This window comes from Sebastes fasciatus, chromosome 4 (assembly GCF_043250625.1).
Source record: "Sebastes fasciatus isolate fSebFas1 chromosome 4, fSebFas1.pri, whole genome shotgun sequence".
In the NCBI taxonomy this organism is placed as follows: Eukaryota; Metazoa; Chordata; class Actinopteri; order Perciformes; family Sebastidae; genus Sebastes; species Sebastes fasciatus.
Window position 1 is genome coordinate 29,530,331 of NC_133798.1, and position 20,934 is coordinate 29,551,264.

Consider the following 20,934-nt stretch of genomic DNA (forward strand, 5'->3'; position numbering starts at 1 on the left):
AGCCATTAATTAATTGATAAAATGTGACAGAAATTGATTTTTCTGTTTTAGTTTGCTTCTTTATTTATTTTTGTATTAATTCCCTCATTTTTTTACTCTTCTTTTTAGAGTTCCCTTTTATTTATTTATGTATTTATTTTGATTACTTTTGTTTTATTTTTAAATGTATGTATTCATTTATGTATTTATGCATTTATTTATTTCTGCACGATTTTCCCTTTGCATTTCACCCCTTATTTATTTCCCCAAACTTATTTATTTCTGTATTCTTTTCTTTATACATTTCATTTTACATTTTATATTTCTTTAAAAATATATATATAATATATATATATATATATGTAAAAATAAAGGAATAAACTAAAATAAATGTACAAATAAATAAATGAATGCAGAAATTAAAAAAAATTAAAGATGTTCTCGTTGTCCTTCACCTTTCTTTATCGTGATTCTTTCTTTCTGTTTCATCTCTCAACTCTTCTTTTTATCTTTCCCTTTGTCCGTCCCTCTCTCTTGATCTCTCTCCTTGTATATCTCTTTATTTCAGTCTCTGTGTCATTCTTACTTTCTTCTGTTTCAATAAATCCTAGAGACGTGATTTCAACCTGTCATTCTCTCTCTCTCCACTCTCTGCTTGTTTGATGTATTTTGTAGAATATGACTATATTTTGTCTTTTACCGCCGTGCAGAATAATGGCAGCTGAGGATGGATGGAGGCCAGCAGCTCCACTCATCCTCACAAAATGCCTCTTCAACCGGCTGAAAACTGAACACAACAAGGTCAAACTGGGATCCACTTTCATCTCTATCTGGAACTGTAAACAGCTCTCAGAGAGGAGGATCGTTTCCTAACCTCACAGTCCAGCGTATATATATGCCGCCATCAAACAGGAAATCGAATTTGCCGCTGCGAGCCAGACACAAATGGAGAGTTGAGGCAGTTCATGTTCTCAAAGAGGGCGACCAATTTCCTCCTCTCAGCTGAAAATGTGCAGTTTGAGTCATTCAGGAAAAACACATTTAGAAGCTGTTGAAACACTGAAAAGTTGAGACAAGGTCGTCCAGAGCTGCTGCCAAAATATCAGTTCAGTTTACGACAGCTTTAATAAATAAAATATCGACCCTTTGACTCTGTCTTTTCCCGTCAGACAACTAATCTCACCATCAGCACATAATCTACACACTCTGCTCTGATTGGACAGTTATCTTCTCTTGTTGCCACTAAAACCGGTTCACGACAAAGTAGTTTGTTTGCAGAACAATGTGTTTCCATGTTTTACTTATTCAAGTCCCAGATGTTTGAAGTACTTTTATGTAGTGAAGCCAATGCTGAAGTGCCTTAAACTTGTATTCTTTCTAACAGCCAGCAGGGGGCGACTCCTCTGGTTGCTAAAAGAAGTCTGATTGTATAGAAGTCTATGAGAAAATGATCCTACTTCTCACTTGATTGATTACCTCAGAAGTATATTGTGATGCCTATACTTTTGCACTTTTACTTAAGTAACATATCCAGTCAGAACTTTAGCCAGCGTTAGCAACCACAAGTTAAGAGATGAAACAGGAAGTGCAACAAATAAAAGGTGAATAGATGTTGGGTTACCTGTTGTAGTGGTCATCAGGGTATCTGTCAAACTCCATCTCAAAGTCAGATCTGAGGAGACACAGAGAGAAATGAAGGTTAGAAACAGACAGAGATGAGCAGCCGTCCTATATTATAAAAGATCAATTGAGTCAATCCAGTCGCCAGAAAACATGTTGGCATTGGACGTTTCTGTAACCCAAGAGATACGTTGAATGAATGTCTCATATCAGCCTCGTATCACGCTTGCAGAAACGTACAATGCCATGTGGTTAACATAGTGAAACGATTGGTTAGGTTTAGGCAATAAAATATTATAACGGGATATTATAACGCAATATAATAACGCAATTAACTTCATCACTCAGTGACAGACTTTTGCGTTTGTAGGGCTGGCCCTCTGCGGTCCAACCAAAAAAGAGGAAGAAGAAGAAGAAGAAAAAGAGGAAGAAGAAGATGAAGAAGAAAAAGAAGAGGAAGAAAAAGAAAAAGAAAAAGAAAAAGAAGAAGAAGAAAAAGAAGAAGAATAAGAAGAAGAAGAAGAAGAAGAAGAAGAAGAAGAAGAAGAAGAAAGAGGAAGAAGATGAAAAAAAAGAAGAGGAAGATGACAAAGAAGAAGAAGAAAAAGAAGATGAAGAAGATGATGAAGGAGAAGAAGAAGAAGAAGAAGAAGAAGGAGAAGAAGAAGAAGAAGAAGAAGAAGAACAAGAAGAATAACAAGAATAAGAAGAAGAAGAAGAAGAAGAAGAAGAAGAAGAAGAAGAAACAACATCCCTTTTCTCAGCCATACAGATAATGAAAAAGAGATGGAGACTGAAGTCCAAATGGTGGCACTATTTATCCACTGAGGAGGAATCAATAACCATCTAACACACAACCAGCAGCGACAGGCCTCTAGCTAATAAAGAGAAGCCAGGAGGAGATGGAGCTGGACAGATAAAGGTGGAGACAGATAGAGGAGGTAACGTCTCTGATGGAGAAACAAACTCATATCCTTCCACTGTTGGTAAGCAGTCGTATCATCGCTCCTCTTCCCGCTGCTGATCGTTCATCTTCATCAGCCGTGATGTGGTGTTAATCAGCGTTTAACGACGCCATCGATCCGGGGGCCGACTCGGAGCCTCGGCTCAGTCGTGCGTCTCCTATTGAGCTGTGTAGGAGCAAACCTTTAAACATGACTATTGATCTGCAGGACGGCCCCGCTCCTCTGAGACGGGATCACACTAAATGACTCTTTTATGGCTCGCACTGCTGGTTTATCTGTGTAATTAGGTCTGATATTACAGCAGCGGCGCCACCTGAGAGGACGCTCCTCGCTGTGATTACGGGCACATAACAGCCGATACGAGCGGCTACTGAGGTCCTCATAATGCCAGTAAAAAATGTCCTTCAGGCTGTTTTGGATTTTATGAGCACCAGTCTGGGCTCGGGTCCACCGTGGTGCGTTTAGGAAAATGAACACAACCTCACTTTTTAATCCTTTTTATTCTCCTCCTCATCGCTGCTCGAGCACTTTTCCCAATCAACTGATTTCAATTCACCAGATTAATTACACAACAGCTCCATGAGTGTTTAAAGGACCTCCTGTTATACAGGAAGTCAATGAAGATGTTGTGTGATCTCATTTAAGTGGGTAAATTTAAAGTTATTGCATTTTCTCCAGGCAGTTACAGCCTGATTCACAGGAGGTTCGTAGAGGCTGAATGAGACCAGGATCAATAGATAGTGTCATGACGCATTCACACCAAGAGCGAAGCAAACTTTTCGCGCGGCACTATTACATACAAAGTCAATGCAAAGAGGCGAATAGACACCGCTGGGCGACGCGAATGAAGCAAACATTTTTGCATATAGGGCATAATCTAGATGCTACTCAACAACAGAACTTCCTTGTTCTCTTCGGTTGTATTGCAAACAGTGACAATGGCGTACCAAAATATGAGTGCAGAGGACATTACATTTTACATTGTTTTGGCTGACTCGGATATTCAGCTGTATTTATTCAAGCCAGAGTAAACGGCCGAAGAAATGCAGCAGAGAGAGGCCGCATCACGTGCTGTGTGTAATATGAAATATTATTATTATTATAAAATATGGTATCTTCACTCTAGCTTTAAAATTGAGCCTCAAAATCGCAAACTGCGTTAATACATTAAAGAAATCAGTGGCGTTAAAATTAATTTGCGTTTATTTATTTATTTAAAAAGGATCCCCATTAGCTGATACCAATGGCACCAGCTAGTCTTCCTGGGGTCCGAAATCATGTACATTAATTTATCACATACATACTATATACAACATCACATTCGTTAAAGCGTTATTGTCGCGTTGACATTGACAGCACTTGAGTTAATACAAAACACTTCACAAATTGATATAAATTCACATAATAAATAAAACGTACAATAACTTAACACTAAATAACAGCAAAATACATTTTGAGTTGGTATTCTTGGTACGCTACCAGCTTCAAAATTCAGCAATTCTTTTGCAGAAATATTATCATATTTGCTTCCTCTGCCAAGTAACTAAACAAAGGTACAATAATTCACTCTGAAATGTATTTAATATAACAATGTAAATCAACATTCTTCAAACCTGTACATTTGTCTTTAAGGCGAGATATATGGATGCAGATTTACCTCATTGTTTTAGATATTATTTTGTAACAACTCTCAACACCATAATTACCAGACAGGCTGATATTCTTCATCTTCCTTTGTATAAAACATCCCCTGGTCAGTTTTCTATCAGATTTCGTGGAGTTATCTGATGGAATGAAAATGTCCATTTAATGGATTCCTCTGCGTCATTGTCTGTGTATAAAAAGAGGCTTAGAAATGCTCTGCTGACAAAAACATTTGATTTGGGAGAAAATGATCGTTCTTAGAAACTGTATATATGGATTATTACTCCTGCTTCTATGTATTTCTTCTTTGTATTTTTTTTGTTTTGTTTGAACTTTACTCCTACACTTTACACTGTATATTTTTATATGTGAAATGTTTTGAACACTAATATCTAAAATGTACTGGTGATTTATGTCATGGTAGTTATTTTTACCTTTTGCATGTCCTTTGGGTGTGTTTTTTTATATAAGCCATTATAGGTTTCTACCACATCCTCACACATGTTTTACATTCCTTTAATGTGAATTGTATTTTATTGTTGTTTTATATGTGTGAAACAAATAAACATAAACACTATGTAAATACACTAAATGTACTCAAGTGCTGCTGCTGTATAAAACCCAGAACACTTTGGCCGTGAGGTTGCGTCAGTGTTGTGCCTCTAATAATCACAGTGAAGAAGCCCCTTCGGGTGTCAATAAGGCTTTTAATTTGCTCTGCGCTGCACTGCTGGAGAACCTAATGGTGTTATTAGAGAACTCAGTGACGGTTCTCCTGATGGGAATAATTACGAAGCAGCAAAGAACGTCGATAAACACCACGGACAAACACATCTAGAGAGAGAGCGTCAGTGGAGAGGGAGAAATCAATGATCTGTTCAAATATCATCTCTTCATTCTGCAGCCAGCGATATGAGAAGTGTTTTTTTTAAAAGCAGGAGAGTCGACTCGGCGGCGGGAATCTGATGGAAGAAGACGCATAACAAGGTGTGAGACAGGAAGTGGAGGTGAGCAGAGGGGAGAGCGTTGACGAGGTGAGGCGAGCGGAGGAGTAAACATGGCTGAACTGAACTCTAAACGCAGCACAATGAGAGGAGACACGGCGAGGAAACAATATGAGGAATTTGCATTTATATAGCTGCTACTTAACGCACCCCCCCTCCAACACTAATGACAGCATTCACACACCAAAACCGCACAGTGTGTGTGCGCGTTCATACATATTCATGGCGTCTGGCGGCAGGTGAGGCCACGCTGACTTCCTTCTCCTCCGCCACCATCCATTTATTCTGATTTACCGCTCTCCCTCACCGGCCTGCTGCAGTGTCATAAATCAGCGGCGGCGTGCTGTAGCGCGGCGTAGTGAGACGGCGGTTAATGGGCCGTACAGCCGTGCTCCTGCCACCTCAGCTCGCTGGGCTCGGACCGAAGGGGGGGTCAGGAGGTAAGGCGGCTCGGCGGTGACCTCAGGCTGCTGTGAGGTCACAGAGGAACTTATGTCACAATGTATTACTGCAATGACAAGTTTGTAAATATTGTTCCTGTCAACATCCCCACAACAGACCTACTAGTTGGATCAGACTGTAACATCTGTAACTGAGAACAACCTACTGCTCAATGTCAGCAAAACCAAGGAGCTGATCGTTGATTTTATAAAAAAAAGAGGTGAAGATACACACCCGTCTACATCAATGGAACTGAGAAAGTGAACAGTTTTAAGGTCCAGACGTACCAAGCCGACATCAGAGAACTAGCGGCGATGAAGGCCCACTGTCCCCTCACGTTGCCTTTGTCTTGGCTGACAAGTTGCACTCGAACACACCACAAAGACTACGGCCAGTTAGCACTTACGTTCTGCGACTGCGTGAGAGGAACTAACACTCCACACCAGCAGGCGGCGGTAGTCTGTATTCATCATTCAAAAAGGGAAACAGGAAGAACGAGGACGGCGAATATACTAGCCGTTGTTATGATAGGTACATGAAACAAAGCGACATCTGCCGACCATTTTCACACCACTCTCACTCAACACTTGGCTTCATTCCAGGCGGCTATGTCGCTGTGAAAATATCCGCGTAAAAATTGTTGCGGTCTAGACACGGGGTAAAACTCCCATGGTGCATTTCAGCAAGAAGCATCTAATCACTGATTTTAAAATTCATTGATCTATTTCAGAGATCAGGTTAATAGAATAAAAACATACAAGGGATAAAAGATGAGGGAAATATTGTGAAATATTTTATCTGTAAAAAAAGAGAAAATGAGATTTAAAGAAAATGTTCTTTAGATGTTCTGCAAAGCAGGAGGATAAACCTTGATAGCAAGTGTCCACACGGCCAAAGCTGTGATGTCACACCATCAGACGCGGCCCTTCACGGGTTACGTGCGGCAGGTTTTCGCCCATCCGGGTAACATTGTACATTTTTCTAACTATGCGGATGGGCGGAAAAAATGGAGAACTTTGAGGAGATTTGAGATTATTAGAGTATAAATGATCCAAACGTAACTTCGTCACGATTCCACGTCAGCTCATGTCCGTGCGATCGTCCTTGTGGAAACTATAACCGCAGCTTAAATATGAGAAATAATCCTGCAGCTCCAAATAGGAACAAAACAACATGATAGTGCATCTGCTGGTCAGCCTCTATCTGCATTATTATCTGAATTATATTTAAATTGCACGTTTTGTCTTTTCATGTAAACACGTTGGGTCATTTCAGAGTAGATGAGGTGAAACAGCCGCCGTCGTCGCAGCGCCATCAAAGGCCATATTTAAATTTAAACAAGGAGGCTGTTCAGTTTTATCTCAGTGTGTGTGTGTGTGTGTGCGTGTGCGTGTGCGTGTGCGTGTGCGTGTGCGTGTGCGTGTGTGTGTGTGTGTGCGGTGGGTTAAATGGTTTTTGTTTTCTTGTGCGGCCTCTTTATCGAGCTGTTATTTTTCTCCTCAAAGGAAACGCTGATTCATCTCTTTCTACTAAACGCTCATCTCAGCAGGGCGACCGAGGGACAAGAAGACATAATTACAGCGTTCTGCACAGTTCACGCTCCTCTCTCTCTCTATCTCTATCTCTCTCTCTCTCTCTCTCTCTCTCTCTCTCCTATCAACACGTTATCTCTCTCGTCCTCTGTTTCTCCTTTGATTTTCCTGCGTCTGCCTCCTCACTCGCGTTGATGTGAAGTTAATCAGGAGATGATGAAAACACAGTTTATGCAGTCGGAGAGTCCACCTCTAATAAAAACAGCAGATCAATGTGAACACTGTACCAACTGAAACCTGCTGGGAGCCTGTTGGGAAGCTTCCCATCAGGTAATTAAACGCTCATTCACATTGAAGCAACCTGCAGGCATCCCAGCATGCCGTGCATCTCCGAGACCAAGGGTGTAGATTTTGGTAGGGATGGTAGGGACGTGCCCCTAGCAATATCCAGCGAAATACTATTGATCAAAAAAGCTGCTCTAACAATAATACTACTGCATCCTTTTACTACTTACTTACTTAGAGTCAAATAGACCATAAAGCAGGGGATGCTTTAGGTAGCGTGGCTACCTTGTAATTGACAGGACATTACCACGGCGTTGTCCGGTCTGGGAGTTGTCTGTGTTTTCGTCTTACAACTTTAACCCTTTCACAGTGTGTTTTCACTTCATCAAAGTTAATTATATCCTTTATGGTCACCGAAAAACATCTTATTCAGCGTTCGGTTGTACTTAGCTCCACCCTCTTGTTTCACTTCTGGTTGCAAAAGACCGAGATGGCAACGACCAAAAACCAATATGAAGACGGCCATAATGCCAAAGTCGAGGTTTCAAAACTGTAGTCTACAAACTAATGGGTGACATCATGATGACTACATCCACTACTTATATACAATCTATGATTAGAAGTATTTTGTCCTGCACAGGTGTTCATGTAAAAAGTTACTCGTACACCTGGCAGCGAAACCGTCGTTCTCCAGGAGAAGTCTACCTGGAGAAACCAGGTTTTTCTAATCCTCGACCCAGATTACAGAAACCAAGTTTCTTGTTGAAATGACGTTTAAGAAATTAGCTAAGTGCATGTAGACGCACTGAATGCGTCCGTTATGAGGGTTTGTTTGTGTGTCTGTTGGCATACCAACCACAGAGAGGATTCAGCCATCGATCATACTGGAGTGATTTAGTGAGGCCCCGGAGAGGAGTTGCATAATTACACAACAATGCCTCTGTGTGTGTGTGTGTGTGTGTGTGTGTGTGTGTGTGCGTGCGTGCGTGCGTGCGTGCGTGCGTGCGTGTGTGTCTGACTGACGACATGATGTCATGTTGAACTAACAGCTGCTGGACTCTGTGACACAGATCATCCAACATGATGACAAACAACTTCCCTTCACACCGACTCAAACCACACAAACACACAGAGACACTGAAGCACTACAGTGTCACAACAAGACATCATGCTTCTATACATAAGTTTCCTTTTTGACATTTTATTTTAGATGTTTTAGTGAGACTGAGATGGTTCCAGTTTAGTTTATACTAGGGCTTTCAAGTGATTAAATTAGTCAAACATGATTAATCGCAAATTAATCACACATTTTTATCTGTTCAAAATGTACAGATTTGTCAAATATTTAATACTCTTATCAACATGGGAGTTGAAAAATATGCTGCTTTATGCAAATGTATTTTTAAATTTATTTATTATTATATATCAATTAACAACACAAAACAATGACAAATATTGTCCAGAAACCATCACAGGTACTGCATTTAGCATAAACAAATATGCTCAAATCATAACATGGCAAACTGCAGCCCAACAGGCAACAACAGCTGTCAGTGTGTCAGTGTGTTGATTTGACTATGACTTGCCCCCAAACTGCATGTGATTATCATAAAGTGGGCATGTGTGATTAATTTGCGATTAATCATGATTAAGTATGGACAATCATGAGATTAATCGCGATTAAATATTTGAATCGATTGACAGCGCTAGTAACAACGTAACGTAACATAACAACTGTAAGTAGCGTAAATAAATAACAGCCGCCCTTAGCAGACTTTCTTACGTGACGTTATGTAACAAGCGCTAAGTCAACGTTTACTTTTGGCTTCACACAGATCATGCCGCATCATGAAACTTTTCTTCCTTTCTTTGTGCACTGATCCCAACTTTCCAACATTTGTACATCCTCCTGATTCATTCTGACTCATCTTCAAATGTATAATGTGCTTTCTACTGAATCAGCTAATCATCTCATATGATTTAAGACAATGTAATCAATTAACAAACATCGAGCAGCTCCAAGCCACCACAGTGATGCCACAGGGCCGACAGACTGCTTCACTGCACCGGTGCTGCAGTTTATAAAGTGTTCCTTCACCTCAGTTTCCCCGGAGTCTCTGGTCTCTGAAGCTCAGAGTCAGACTGAAGCTCGGAGAAGCCGGCGCTGCTTTAAAAAGCTTCTCTTTAAAACATGAAAGGACGTCTGCAGAGAGAGAAGTGATTTAAAATGCAGGACGGAGCGACCGGCAGCTCTCTCAGGGCTGCAGCCTGAGAGACGAAGCTGAGGAGGATCAGGGTCGGAGCGAGGACTCGGAGGGTAAATTATGAGTCCATAACAACGGCACCATCGTCAAGGTGATTCTGCAATATGTACTAGGGGTGTAAGAAAATATCGAAAAATATTGAATAGCGCAATATTATGTTTTGTGATACTGTATTAATTCTCAAAAACACAGTATCGATTTTTAATTGATAACAGTTTACATGCAAAGACTGACTAAGTCAATACTTTATTTAATTTGTAAAGAGATGCACCCTCTCAGTGTATGTGCCCTCTCAAAGTAGTGCTGTGATGTTGGAGGTTACACAGACTGTGATGGAAGCAAATCCAGATCCCACTGTTCAGATTGCATGAAAAAGTTAACTTTTTTAAAATTCAGATTGTATGCATATGGTGGTGTTCTACTATGACAGTTTTCCTAAAAATTTGGTTAAAAAAATTGCAAAATATCACCTTGCAGTATCGCAATATATTGAATCGTTATCCCTTTATCGTGATGTGTATCGTATCGCCAGATTCTTGCCAATACACATCCCTAATATGTTCGATCATCTACGCTACATGACAATATCTGAGTTCACTGGAAACGAGGAGAAATCAATCACACAAATTCAGTTATGAAGAGCTGACAGTTTTAACAGAGCTCTATTTATAAAATACACTCAGCAAACAAAAATCAATAATCTGCCAAAAGGCTGAACTAAAGAAAAAGCGAAACAGTTCAGACTGTCTAACAGGAAACTAGCAGGACATTCACTGGTACCAGAGAATCAATAAAGAACTAAATACTTTATAATATTGATATTTGATAAGGAAAACGATTCTTATTTTCAGGTGATTAAATACTAAACAAAAACCATATTTATTAATATTATATTCAATTTCTGCCAATAGATCCCCCTAAATGTTACACACTGGACCGTACATGAGTAAATATACTTAGTTACATTCCACCACTGTCCTCCCTTTATAATGGACTATCAGTAACACACTCCATCAAGTGATACTGGTACCAAGATTTGCTTTCTTTACCACCTTCCACACCTTGCCTCCTCCTCTCCTCTCCTCCCCTCAGTGTTTCCTCATGCTAAAACAGCAGCTTGTGGTCCAGATGGGCTCGGCCTCCTCCTCTGTCTCCTAATCAAAACTAACGACGGTAAACCTGCTCTGAGGAAACATCCAGGAGCTCAGAGACGATCCGACATTCATCAATGACAAAAGCATTCACAAGTAACAACGAGGAGAAAAAAACATGACAAGAAAAAAAGAAAACTTCTACACATTGTCCAAAGTTTCATCAGTCAGATCCTGCTGGTTTATCACAGTTTCCTTAAAGAGAAAACGATTCTGAATCATTACACCTATTGGTTTCTCAAACCTTTTCTCTAACAGACATTTTATGCTATAAGTTCAGGATGGCTACGTGGTGACTCAAGACACAATCAGGAAATCGCACCTCAGTTGTACTCACGTCATTCTTCGTAGGTTTATCAGTGATGGATTAAACTAAACAGGTGTTTGCTTCCATTGAGTCAAGCTCTCAGGTTTGTAAACGGCATATTATGATTACTGTAGATAAAAAAAAAAATTATAATTACAAAGCCGGGCGGAGGGAAGTACTAAGCTTGGTTTATGCTCGCCGTAGTGAAGCCGGCGCGAGATGTGCGCGCCAGAAAATTACGTCATCACGGCTTTCGCGTGGTGCGCAAAGGTTCCGCAAGTTGTCGCCGTGCTCTGCCGTGCACCTCTGAATTTTTGTAACTACGTGCCGACTGAACCCGCTGCACTTTTCATTTCAACACGCCTTCAAGGGATTAGGTTCGCCTGTACAGATGTCTCTACAACTGTTCATTGAGAGACCACAGGGACAGTCAGATGACCACAGGGACAGTCACATGACCATAAAATACTTAGAAAGAAATAGGCAACACACTGGAGGAAGAAGAAGCTTTTTATCTAGAATATTAGCGATTGTTTGGTAAAAAGCTAAAAAGAAAAGGTCTCATGGAAAGAGTGGCGACCCGATGGGAAGCACCGAGACACAGGAAGTAATTTAGACTTAAGCGTAAGCGACAGTAATAATTACAGTACACAAATGCAATGTTTGGCGGTACATACGTCGGTGTTTAGTGTTTACTACTGTTGCCAGGTAGCCTACTTTGCTTTACGTTGACTTCCTGCTTATCTACAGAATACTCGTTGGCTTGCTTTTCCTCACTTCAGTTTCTCTTCTCGTGCACTGATTCATTTAAGCTGAACAGCCAATCAGAGTGATTTCTCTCACCGACGGGCCGAAACTGCCCGACGACCGACTTGGTGTGTCAGGACCTTAATACACCGTTGTAGTAATGAGCCTGTTGATACTAAATATCTGTTTTTCTCATCAGATTTGACTCTTCTGATGGATTTGAGCTCTCTCCTTCTCTGAATAAGCCTCCTGAATTTGTGCCTAAAATTCTCTCAGTATAAAAATCAATAATTTTCCACCCAGTAAAGAGAGAAAACCTGCAACTTCAAATTATTAAAATACCACTTAACGTTGTTGGATCAGTGTTATCGGATAAATGGTGTATCAGACGTGGCAGATTCACACAGAATTCAATCTTTCATCAGTTCAGTTGGTGACCTTTGACCCTTTAACTCGCTTTCTCACAATAAAGAAATAAAGCTGATCTAAACCTGCTCTCTCTCTCTCAGAGCTGCAGAGTGATGTGACAGTCTACGTTGGTCCTTGCAGATTTTCTCTCTTGGGCTGCCTGGCTGTAAATCCCGACTCTGGCCGGCGCAGAGTCGTGTTTGTCCCGGCTTTAATCCGTCCAGCGGCGGGCGGCGGTGGGATTTGGGAGGACGGTTTGGCTTTAGTTTCCATGTAAACAGAGAATGAGGTTAAAGGAGGGGACAGCTGGATCGTCACTCACTGTCAGCTTCACACAAACACCAACAGACAAACAGCCAGCACTGAAAACTACTCACAACACTCACAGTACTGCTGCTACTCTGAATAGTACTACTGTTAACAACGTGTGTTCAATATGCTTGTAAACACAAACAGACTCATCACCAAAAACATATATTTTCATGAAATCAAACCCCATGTCCAGTGGTGGAGGAAGTATTCAGATCCAAAATACCAGCATTAATTCCTTGTATGTGCGAACCTGATTTCTGATAACGGACCACATTTTCAGTCTCTCCTGGAAGATAATCATGACAAATGTACCTTAAAAGGGAGATTTCTTGAGTATTTAATACTCTTATCAACATGGGAGTGGGCAAATATGCTGCTTTATGCAAATATATGTATATATTTATTATTGGAAATCAATTAACAACACAAAACAATGACAAATATTGTCTAGAAACAATAAAAAATATGCTCATCTCATAACATGGCAAACTCAAGCCCAACAGGCAACAACAGCTGTCAGTGTGTCAGTGTGCTGACTTGACTATGATTTGCCCCAAACTGCATGTGATGATCATAAAGTAGGCACGTCTGTAAAGGGGAGACTCGTGGGTACACATAGAACCCATTTTCATTCACATATCTAGAGGTCAGAGGTCAAGGTCGAGGTCCTTTGAAAATGGCCATGACAGTTTTTCCAAAATTTAGAGTAATTTTGGAGCGTTATTTATCCTTCTTCGTAACAAGCTAGTATGACATGGTTGGTTTGTTGGTAAAACTGAGCTGCTACAACCTAAAAACCGCAAGTCGCGTTAATACATTAAAGAAATTTGTGGCGTTAAAACAATTTTTACAGCCCTAGTAAAAAACAAAAAAGCTTGAGAGAGAGGTTCAAACCCATCTTACTGATTCACCTTCACACAGCTGACCAATCACAGCGTAAAGTGGGTGTCAGCAGCGTAACATGTAATTGTGATTGGCCCCGGTGCAAATTTAGTTTCTTGGGTTCTCGCCCTAAACACAAGTTCACACACTCTTCGACACACACAACCACTCCAGACAACTGCTACGCCGCCATGCAGAGGATCACTATGCAACTCCAATCCTGCTAACCAGCCTTTGATCAGTACCACGGACAGCAGCCAAATTTATCAAAGCTAATTTAACAACCTGTAGGTGCACATTTTCCAACATATGAGACGTAACAATTACACCACTATAGATTTAGATCCCTGATCCCACTCCATAATAACAAAGAGAAACCTTTACTCATCCATTAGAAGTTCATCCTTTGGGCCTTACTCTCAGCAAAGTCATTAACAACACTACTTAAGAACCGTGTTCTAACTGAATGCAATGTAAGCGAGCGTCAGCGACAAAATCAGTTTGAACTCTGTGTTCGGGTAAGTGGAATGCCTCATTCAGTTGTCCGACCGTTCATTAGGGATGCCTCGATATTCAGTAAAAATATTCAATATGGAGATCGGCATTAATGCTTTCGTTTGAGTGTGCTCCGTGGCTCTGAGAGTGAGGTGCTCTGAATAACTGAACGGTAACGTTACAATCCAACAGCGCTAAACCGTCTCCACCACCTGAACCACAGACACACAGTGTAGCGGTGCAGACTAACCTGTCGGCGGCGCTGCTTCCTCTCTTGACCGTCGTGGTGCGACCAGCTCTCAGCTCGCCGTGCATCCCGCCGTCTGAAAAACAAAAAACAACTGTCAGATCAGGTTAGACCGTGACGGCAGCCGTCTCACCACTTGACCTGAGGGAGACAGCGATGGAGGTGGACAGGAAACACACATGAACACACAAACACACACACAGACCCAGCGGGCTCAGCCGGAAACCTTAACGAGCAGCCTGAGAGTCTAATTGGCCTCCATCTGTCAGGCTGGAATTAATTTCCTCTCACATTCATGACGCTTCCTGTCTTCTTAACAGCAGACATGTAGCTGTCTGTCAGCCTGAGAGACAGACATGTGAAAATAATCTGAAACCTTCATGAAATCCTGAGGTTGTGTTTGGAAGTTAAGAAGAGAAAATCCTCAAAACGTCATCTGTTTACGTTCAAGTGGCAAAAAGCATCTAGCGGCCGAAAGAATTGTGATGAAGATTGATGACGTTATAGACAAAAAAAGTCGACAGGTGTAGGAGGTCAGGGTGAACGGATGGGTCAACTAAACATTTAATTTGAACACGGGAGACCGCTGTTTGTTTCCTGTTTCTAAAAGACAGTCAACACTATAGTTCCCTAACCTTAACCATGTGGTTATCATCGCAGCCATGACGACGAAAGGGTTATTTTTACCCCTTAACCAAGTCATTTATGCCTAAAGGAGCATCATATCAGAAACATAGACTGTATATAAGAAGTGGACGTTAAGTCCTAAAGCATCCCCTGCTTTATGGTCTATTTGACTCTAAATGGGACCATAATTTACTAAATGAACATCATGCTGTATTGAAGACTTGAAACTAGCGATTGAGACCATAAACTCATGTTTACAATGTTTACTGAGGTAACAAATCAAGTGAGAAGTAGGGTCATTTTCTCATAGACTTCTATACAATCAGACTTCTTTTAGCAACCAGAGGAGTCGCCCCCTGCTGGCTGTTAGAAAGAATGCAGGTTTAACGTACTTCAGCTTTGGCTTCACTTCTCAGACCCCACTGGTTACCTACTGATCAGAAATCACTTCTATATGTTGTTCTAAAGGGCAGTTACAAACAACATGTTTAGTTGACTTGTTGAAGTATAAGATCTACTCGTTGTTTAAAAGGTTTAAAGCTGCATCAATTTAATTCACCATTCATGTTCTAAAAGAGGCTAAAAAGCTCCAGAGATGCTCTTTCTTATACCTCACCATCACTTCAAAAAAATCCTTGCTCTGGTGCTATTTATATAGAGAAATTGAGCCAGACTGTGTTGTTTCCACACTCTGTATAAACTGAGGGGCTCATTGATCAGCAGCAGAGGCAAGCCGTATCGATCAGCAAAGGATTGTGGGATACACTCAAGTGAAGAATAGTCTGTTTTTCTTACTGCTGCAATCAATAGTCAGTCTGTCCTGTTACACAAGATGAAAAACAGCTCACCTGCTGTGCTGTGTTCACAGATGCCCAAACGTACAAAACCGGCGTTTCAGTGCCAGAGACAGCGCCACTGCTGCACTACTGTACACACACGCATCTCTACACACAACAAACAGCGATATTCGTCTGAGAATAACTAGTTATATTTAATGAATAATGTTGTGGAACTATTCCTTATTTCATGGGCTATTTTGGGATTTATACATTATTATTACTTACTCATAAAAAAATAGGGCTTTCAAAGTTAACATGATAACGCGTTAACGTAAATTTCTTTAACGCATTAACGCAATTGATCTTTTGTAGGTTATAGCAGTTTTAAAGCTAGAGTGAAGATGCTGGTATCATATGTAACTAGAAAACCTAAAGACTCCATTGGTACCAACCATGTCATACATGTCTAGAGTCTCCCCTTTACAGACATGCCCACGGCACTTTATGATAATAACATGCAGTTTTAGTCAAGTCAGCACACTGACACACTGACAGCTGTTGTTGCCTGTTGGGCTGCAGTTTGCCATGTTAAGATTTGAGCATGTTTTTATGCTAAATGCAGTACCTGTGAGGGTTTCTGGACAATATTTGTCATTGTTAAGAATTGTTAATTGATTTCCAATAATAAATATATACATACAATTGCATAAAGCAGCATATTTGCCCACACCCATGTTGATAAGAGTATTAAATACTTGACAAATTTCCCTTTAAGGTACATTTTGAACAGATAAAACATGTTAAATGATTGACAGCCCTAATAAAAAAACATGTCGTTAAATAGCAACGGCAAGAATATGTTTTTCTTGAATGTTTTTAGACAGAACAGGAATTGGTTGACGCTTCACCACGTCATTGGAGCGCTGAAAAAAGTTGAGACCAGCTCAATTTTGATTTGTAGCCTGTCATGCAGCGACAAGTGTCGGGCGTCAGTTTGTAGCTTTATGTCACCGGTTTCCATTGAAAATGACATGTAGCCTGTTGCTTTGTCGCTCGTAGTGTGAACGCAGCATAAGACAACACACTTGTCTTTGTTGAGATCTTAGAGCCCCTTCCTCGTAGTGACAAAACAACTTTGTGTTTCCTGTTTCCCTCCGTCTCTTCAGTCAGACTGAACAGTCACCGGATTTTGTAATTGAAAGCTGAGAGCAGCCTGTCTCTCCGCGACCTCCATCAGAGCTCGGTGCACGGCTCCTAGGACCCCCCGCATGTCAAGCCGTGTTCGGGAAGGCAGCAGCTGGCCTCCCATCATCGCCCTCTCCCCCACCCGCCGCGCTGACAGTCGGCGGCGAGGTTGTTTATGGCCTCCACGCCGGCTGCAGCTTGTAGGACATTAGTCTTTTAGTGCGAGGTTTATGAGCGCCGTCACTCACCATCTGTTAACTGCTGGGGTGCCTTTAATCGTCCCCCCTCCCTCCCCTGGAGATCGATAAGACTGCCAGGTCGCCGCTACGCCTGCTGCGTGCTGAACGGGTGATTGTGCATCATCGACTGAGTGATTACAGCTATTATTGCTTATTGCTTCGCATTGTTTGGACGACACATCGGCTTTAGAGAGAGGTGGGGGAAAGATGGAGGGGGCTGGAGGAGAAAGAGAAGGGGAAAATGAGAGAGGAGGGAAGGAAGAGAGAATGATGACAGGACAATTTCACACCCTCATGGTTATTGGTTTTCAGGGACAGGCTATTCAAAGTTTGGCAGGAAATCCAGAGCAGAGCAGAGCGGAGAGGAGGCCGGCTGCTGGCATCTGGATGAGGCCACAACGATCACTTTTGTCAGGAAATATCTGTTTGCTGTATGATGATGACGACGACGACGATGATGATGAGTACGCCTCCAACAGATTTGTGTCAGTTCAGAGCAACTGAACATTTGACTATGACTTGCCCCAAACTGCATGTGATTATCATAAAGTGGGCATGTCTGTAAAGGGGAGACTCGTGGGTACCCAAAGAACCCATTTTCATTCACATATCTTGAGGTCAGAGGTCAAAGGACCCCTTTAAAAATGGCCACGACAGTTTTTCCTCACCAAAATTTAGCGTAACTTCGTAGCATTAATTAGCCTCCTTCCCGACAAGCTAGTATGACATGGTTGGTACCAATAGATTCCTTTTCTAGTTTCATATGATACCAGTATCTTCCCTCCAGCTTTAAAACTGAGCCCGCTACAACCTAAAAATCATAAGTATCGTTAATATGTTAAAGTATAAAATTTCTGTCATTGTTTTGTGTTGTTAATTGATTTCCGATAATAAATACATACATTGCATAAAGCAGCATACTTGCCCACTCTTATGTTGATAACAGTATTGAAAACTTGACAAATCTCCCTTTAAAGTACATTTTGAACAAATAAAAAATGTGTGATTAATTTGCGATTAATCGCGATTAACTGTGGAGAATCATGCGATTAATCACAATTAAATATGTTAATTGATTGACAGCCCTGGTTAATACACTGACTATAAGGATGTATATATACTGTACATGTAGCAGCGACATCATGCAGAAACCTACGTCAGGTCACGTGGGAAAAATTTCAAAAATAATGGACCCTCCCTTTAAGTTTCTCTAAACGAAACCTATAAGTGACTGTGCTATTAAAAACAGGTCCATGTTAAACACAACATACCTCCTGTTTTAACTTAGTTAATTTAGGACTAAAGTACCATTTTGTTTTACATATTAGAAATGACATGGAGACGATAAAAGTATTTCAATCAATATCTAAAACAAATATTGATAATAACTGGCACTGAAATTAGTCTATCAACCAAACTGTGGCAGCGAGTCTCGCCAACGTCGGCATACAGAAAGCCAGGAATAATATCCAGAGGCTAACAAGCTAACAGGTTAACAGGTCTACTGTCTGACTACATGAACGAATCTGAGCCCTGAACCTCAGCAGAGAGCTGAGCTACAGGCCGCTGCAGTACAGTAAGTCCTGAGGGAATATGTAAATAACGTGCTGACTTCTATATGATAGCCTTCATTTGTTGTGTCACATTTGTCTTCTCAGAGCACATAATCTAAAGTTTATCACATTCTTCAACATCATACAACACAATCTCAGTTCTGTAATAAGATCCAGAAGAGAATCAGCGCAGCAGAGAGAGAGATTTAATGTCCTGGAACATTTACTGTAAATCATATTCATCCAGTCCGTCCTCTAGCCAGATATGCAGCCAATCAAACAGGCAGAACTCACTGCAGAAAAACATCAACTCTTGTATCACATGGAGTTAAGGATTTGGGGATTATGGCCATCATATCAGTACACACTAAAAAAACAACTTGAAGATTGTAACTTTTTAAAGTATTGTTTCTTCTCTGTTTTTTAAATCTGTTTTCATGTTTTTTTAATGTGTATTTCCACGTTAACCATCTCCCATGATGACCAGAGCTCTCTATGGTGTTAACAGACTTCCTGTTTAAATAAATGACGTGTCAAATAAATCCAGTAAAACTCACTGAGCCTCCATTTTGCCTGTTTGTTGGGTGTGTAACAAACTTCTAACTGCATGTGACTTCATCAGGATACAAACAGGAACTACATCCAGGTGAGCTGATGACCTAGTCACATGACTTCCTGTCAGGTGGCCTTAACAGTGTCAGTGTAAATCCTGATCTAATAAATAAACAGGAACAGATCAAAGTCTGTAAAGTCAACACATGAAACATATTTAAAACCACTGCCCACTATCAACTTTTTAAATCCAGCTGCAGCTATATGACAGGTAAATACACCTGTCCTCTCACACACAATCACCTCCACTTAAAGAAGAAATAAAGTAGGAGCTTCTCATTCAGACCATCTGGATGATCAGGGAGGAAACAACAGATCCATTTTACTTTCTCTCTTCATCCTGGATTCATTATTTTCTGTCTGTTCACCTAAATGATGTCTCGGTTCAAACTTTATTCTGAAGTTCATCCTGTTGAAATGTGAAACTCTGAAACAATAACTCCACTGATCACGTTTCATGAAGCTGGAGGAAACGATGCGTCTGGCAGCTCATTTCAGAGGATGGATGTTTACTGCTGCCTTGTCATCAATTAGTGGGTTTTTATGTGCATTAAAAAACAAATGAGTAGAAACAACTGGGAGAACCACAACTTGTTTCTCTTGTGCACATTAGCAACATACTGAAAGGAAAATGAACACAGAATCAACAGAAGCCAGGTGAGACACCTGTCTGAACACCAGCTCAGCTCTTCTTCCTCCTTCATTTCTACACTGCAACATGTAGATTCTGTCTTTTTAACAAACTTGACTTGAGTCTGTCCAAGAAAAAACACTGATCATGCTTCATGAGACTGGAGGAAACAACATATCTCACAGCTCATTTCACAAGTCTTTATACTGCTGCCTTTCTGTACTGCATCGTCATCGTTCATGCAAAGTGTTTGTTGCCCATGGAGGACGGAACCTGCCTAAATAAAAAATAAATGATTAAATAAATAAATGACTCGATAAATTTAAATTAAAAAAATGTAATTAAATATAGCAAAAATCATATTAAAAATAAATGTAAATGTAACTATGAATTAATTATTAAAATGTGACATAAATTAATATTTCTGTTCTAATTTGCTTCTTTATTCATTTACCTCTGTATTGTATTTTTATACCATATAGTCGATCTATTATCTGCACTCTGAACCCACGATGACACAGGTTGAGTGACAGCCCCCTCATTTGCATAATGAAGCAAAAATGCATAAAGAAATGTGAGAAAAAAAATGTATAAAGGAAATAATACAGAAATAAGTTTGAGGGAATAAATAAGGGGTGAAATGCAAAGGGAAAACTACACAGAAATAAAGCAATAAATAAATGCATAAATACATCAGTTAAAAATAAATATAAAATAAAAAAGCAAAAATAAATGAATGAATAAAAAATAAATAAATAAATGTAATAAATACCTGAATAAATAAAAGGGGAAATTAAACAGAATAGTAAATAAATAAGGGAATTAACACAAAGATAAATAAATAAAGAAGCAAATTAAAACAGAAATATCAATTTATGTCACATTTTGTCAATTAATTAATGACAACATTTATTTTGAATATTATTTTTGCTATATTTAATTACATTTATTTATCGAGTTATTTATTTATTTGATCTTTTTTTTTTTTGGCAGGTTCCGTCCGCCATTTCTGTTGCATTTTGGGA

General features: G+C 40.2%; 1 protein-coding gene across 4 annotated transcripts in view; it reads right to left on the bottom strand.

Annotated features, from left to right (window-relative positions):
- Positions 1-20,934, bottom strand: part of LOC141766538 (RNA-binding Raly-like protein) — a 53,042-nt gene that overhangs the window by 20,192 nt on the left and 11,916 nt on the right. For 2 of the 4 annotated variants that reach the window (XM_074633472.1, XM_074633471.1), the window contains 2 exons: positions 14,287-14,359; positions 1,601-1,651 (listed from right to left, as the gene is read on the bottom strand). In XM_074633472.1, the coding sequence (XP_074489573.1) occupies positions 1,601-1,651; positions 14,287-14,351 (116 nt within the window). In that variant the 5' untranslated portion in view covers positions 14,352-14,359. Of the gene's footprint in view, positions 1-1,600; positions 1,652-14,286; positions 14,360-17,122; positions 17,276-19,223; positions 19,329-20,934 lie in introns of those variants that run through there. The other 2 variants (XM_074633470.1, XM_074633473.1) reach the window with 2 other exon arrangements.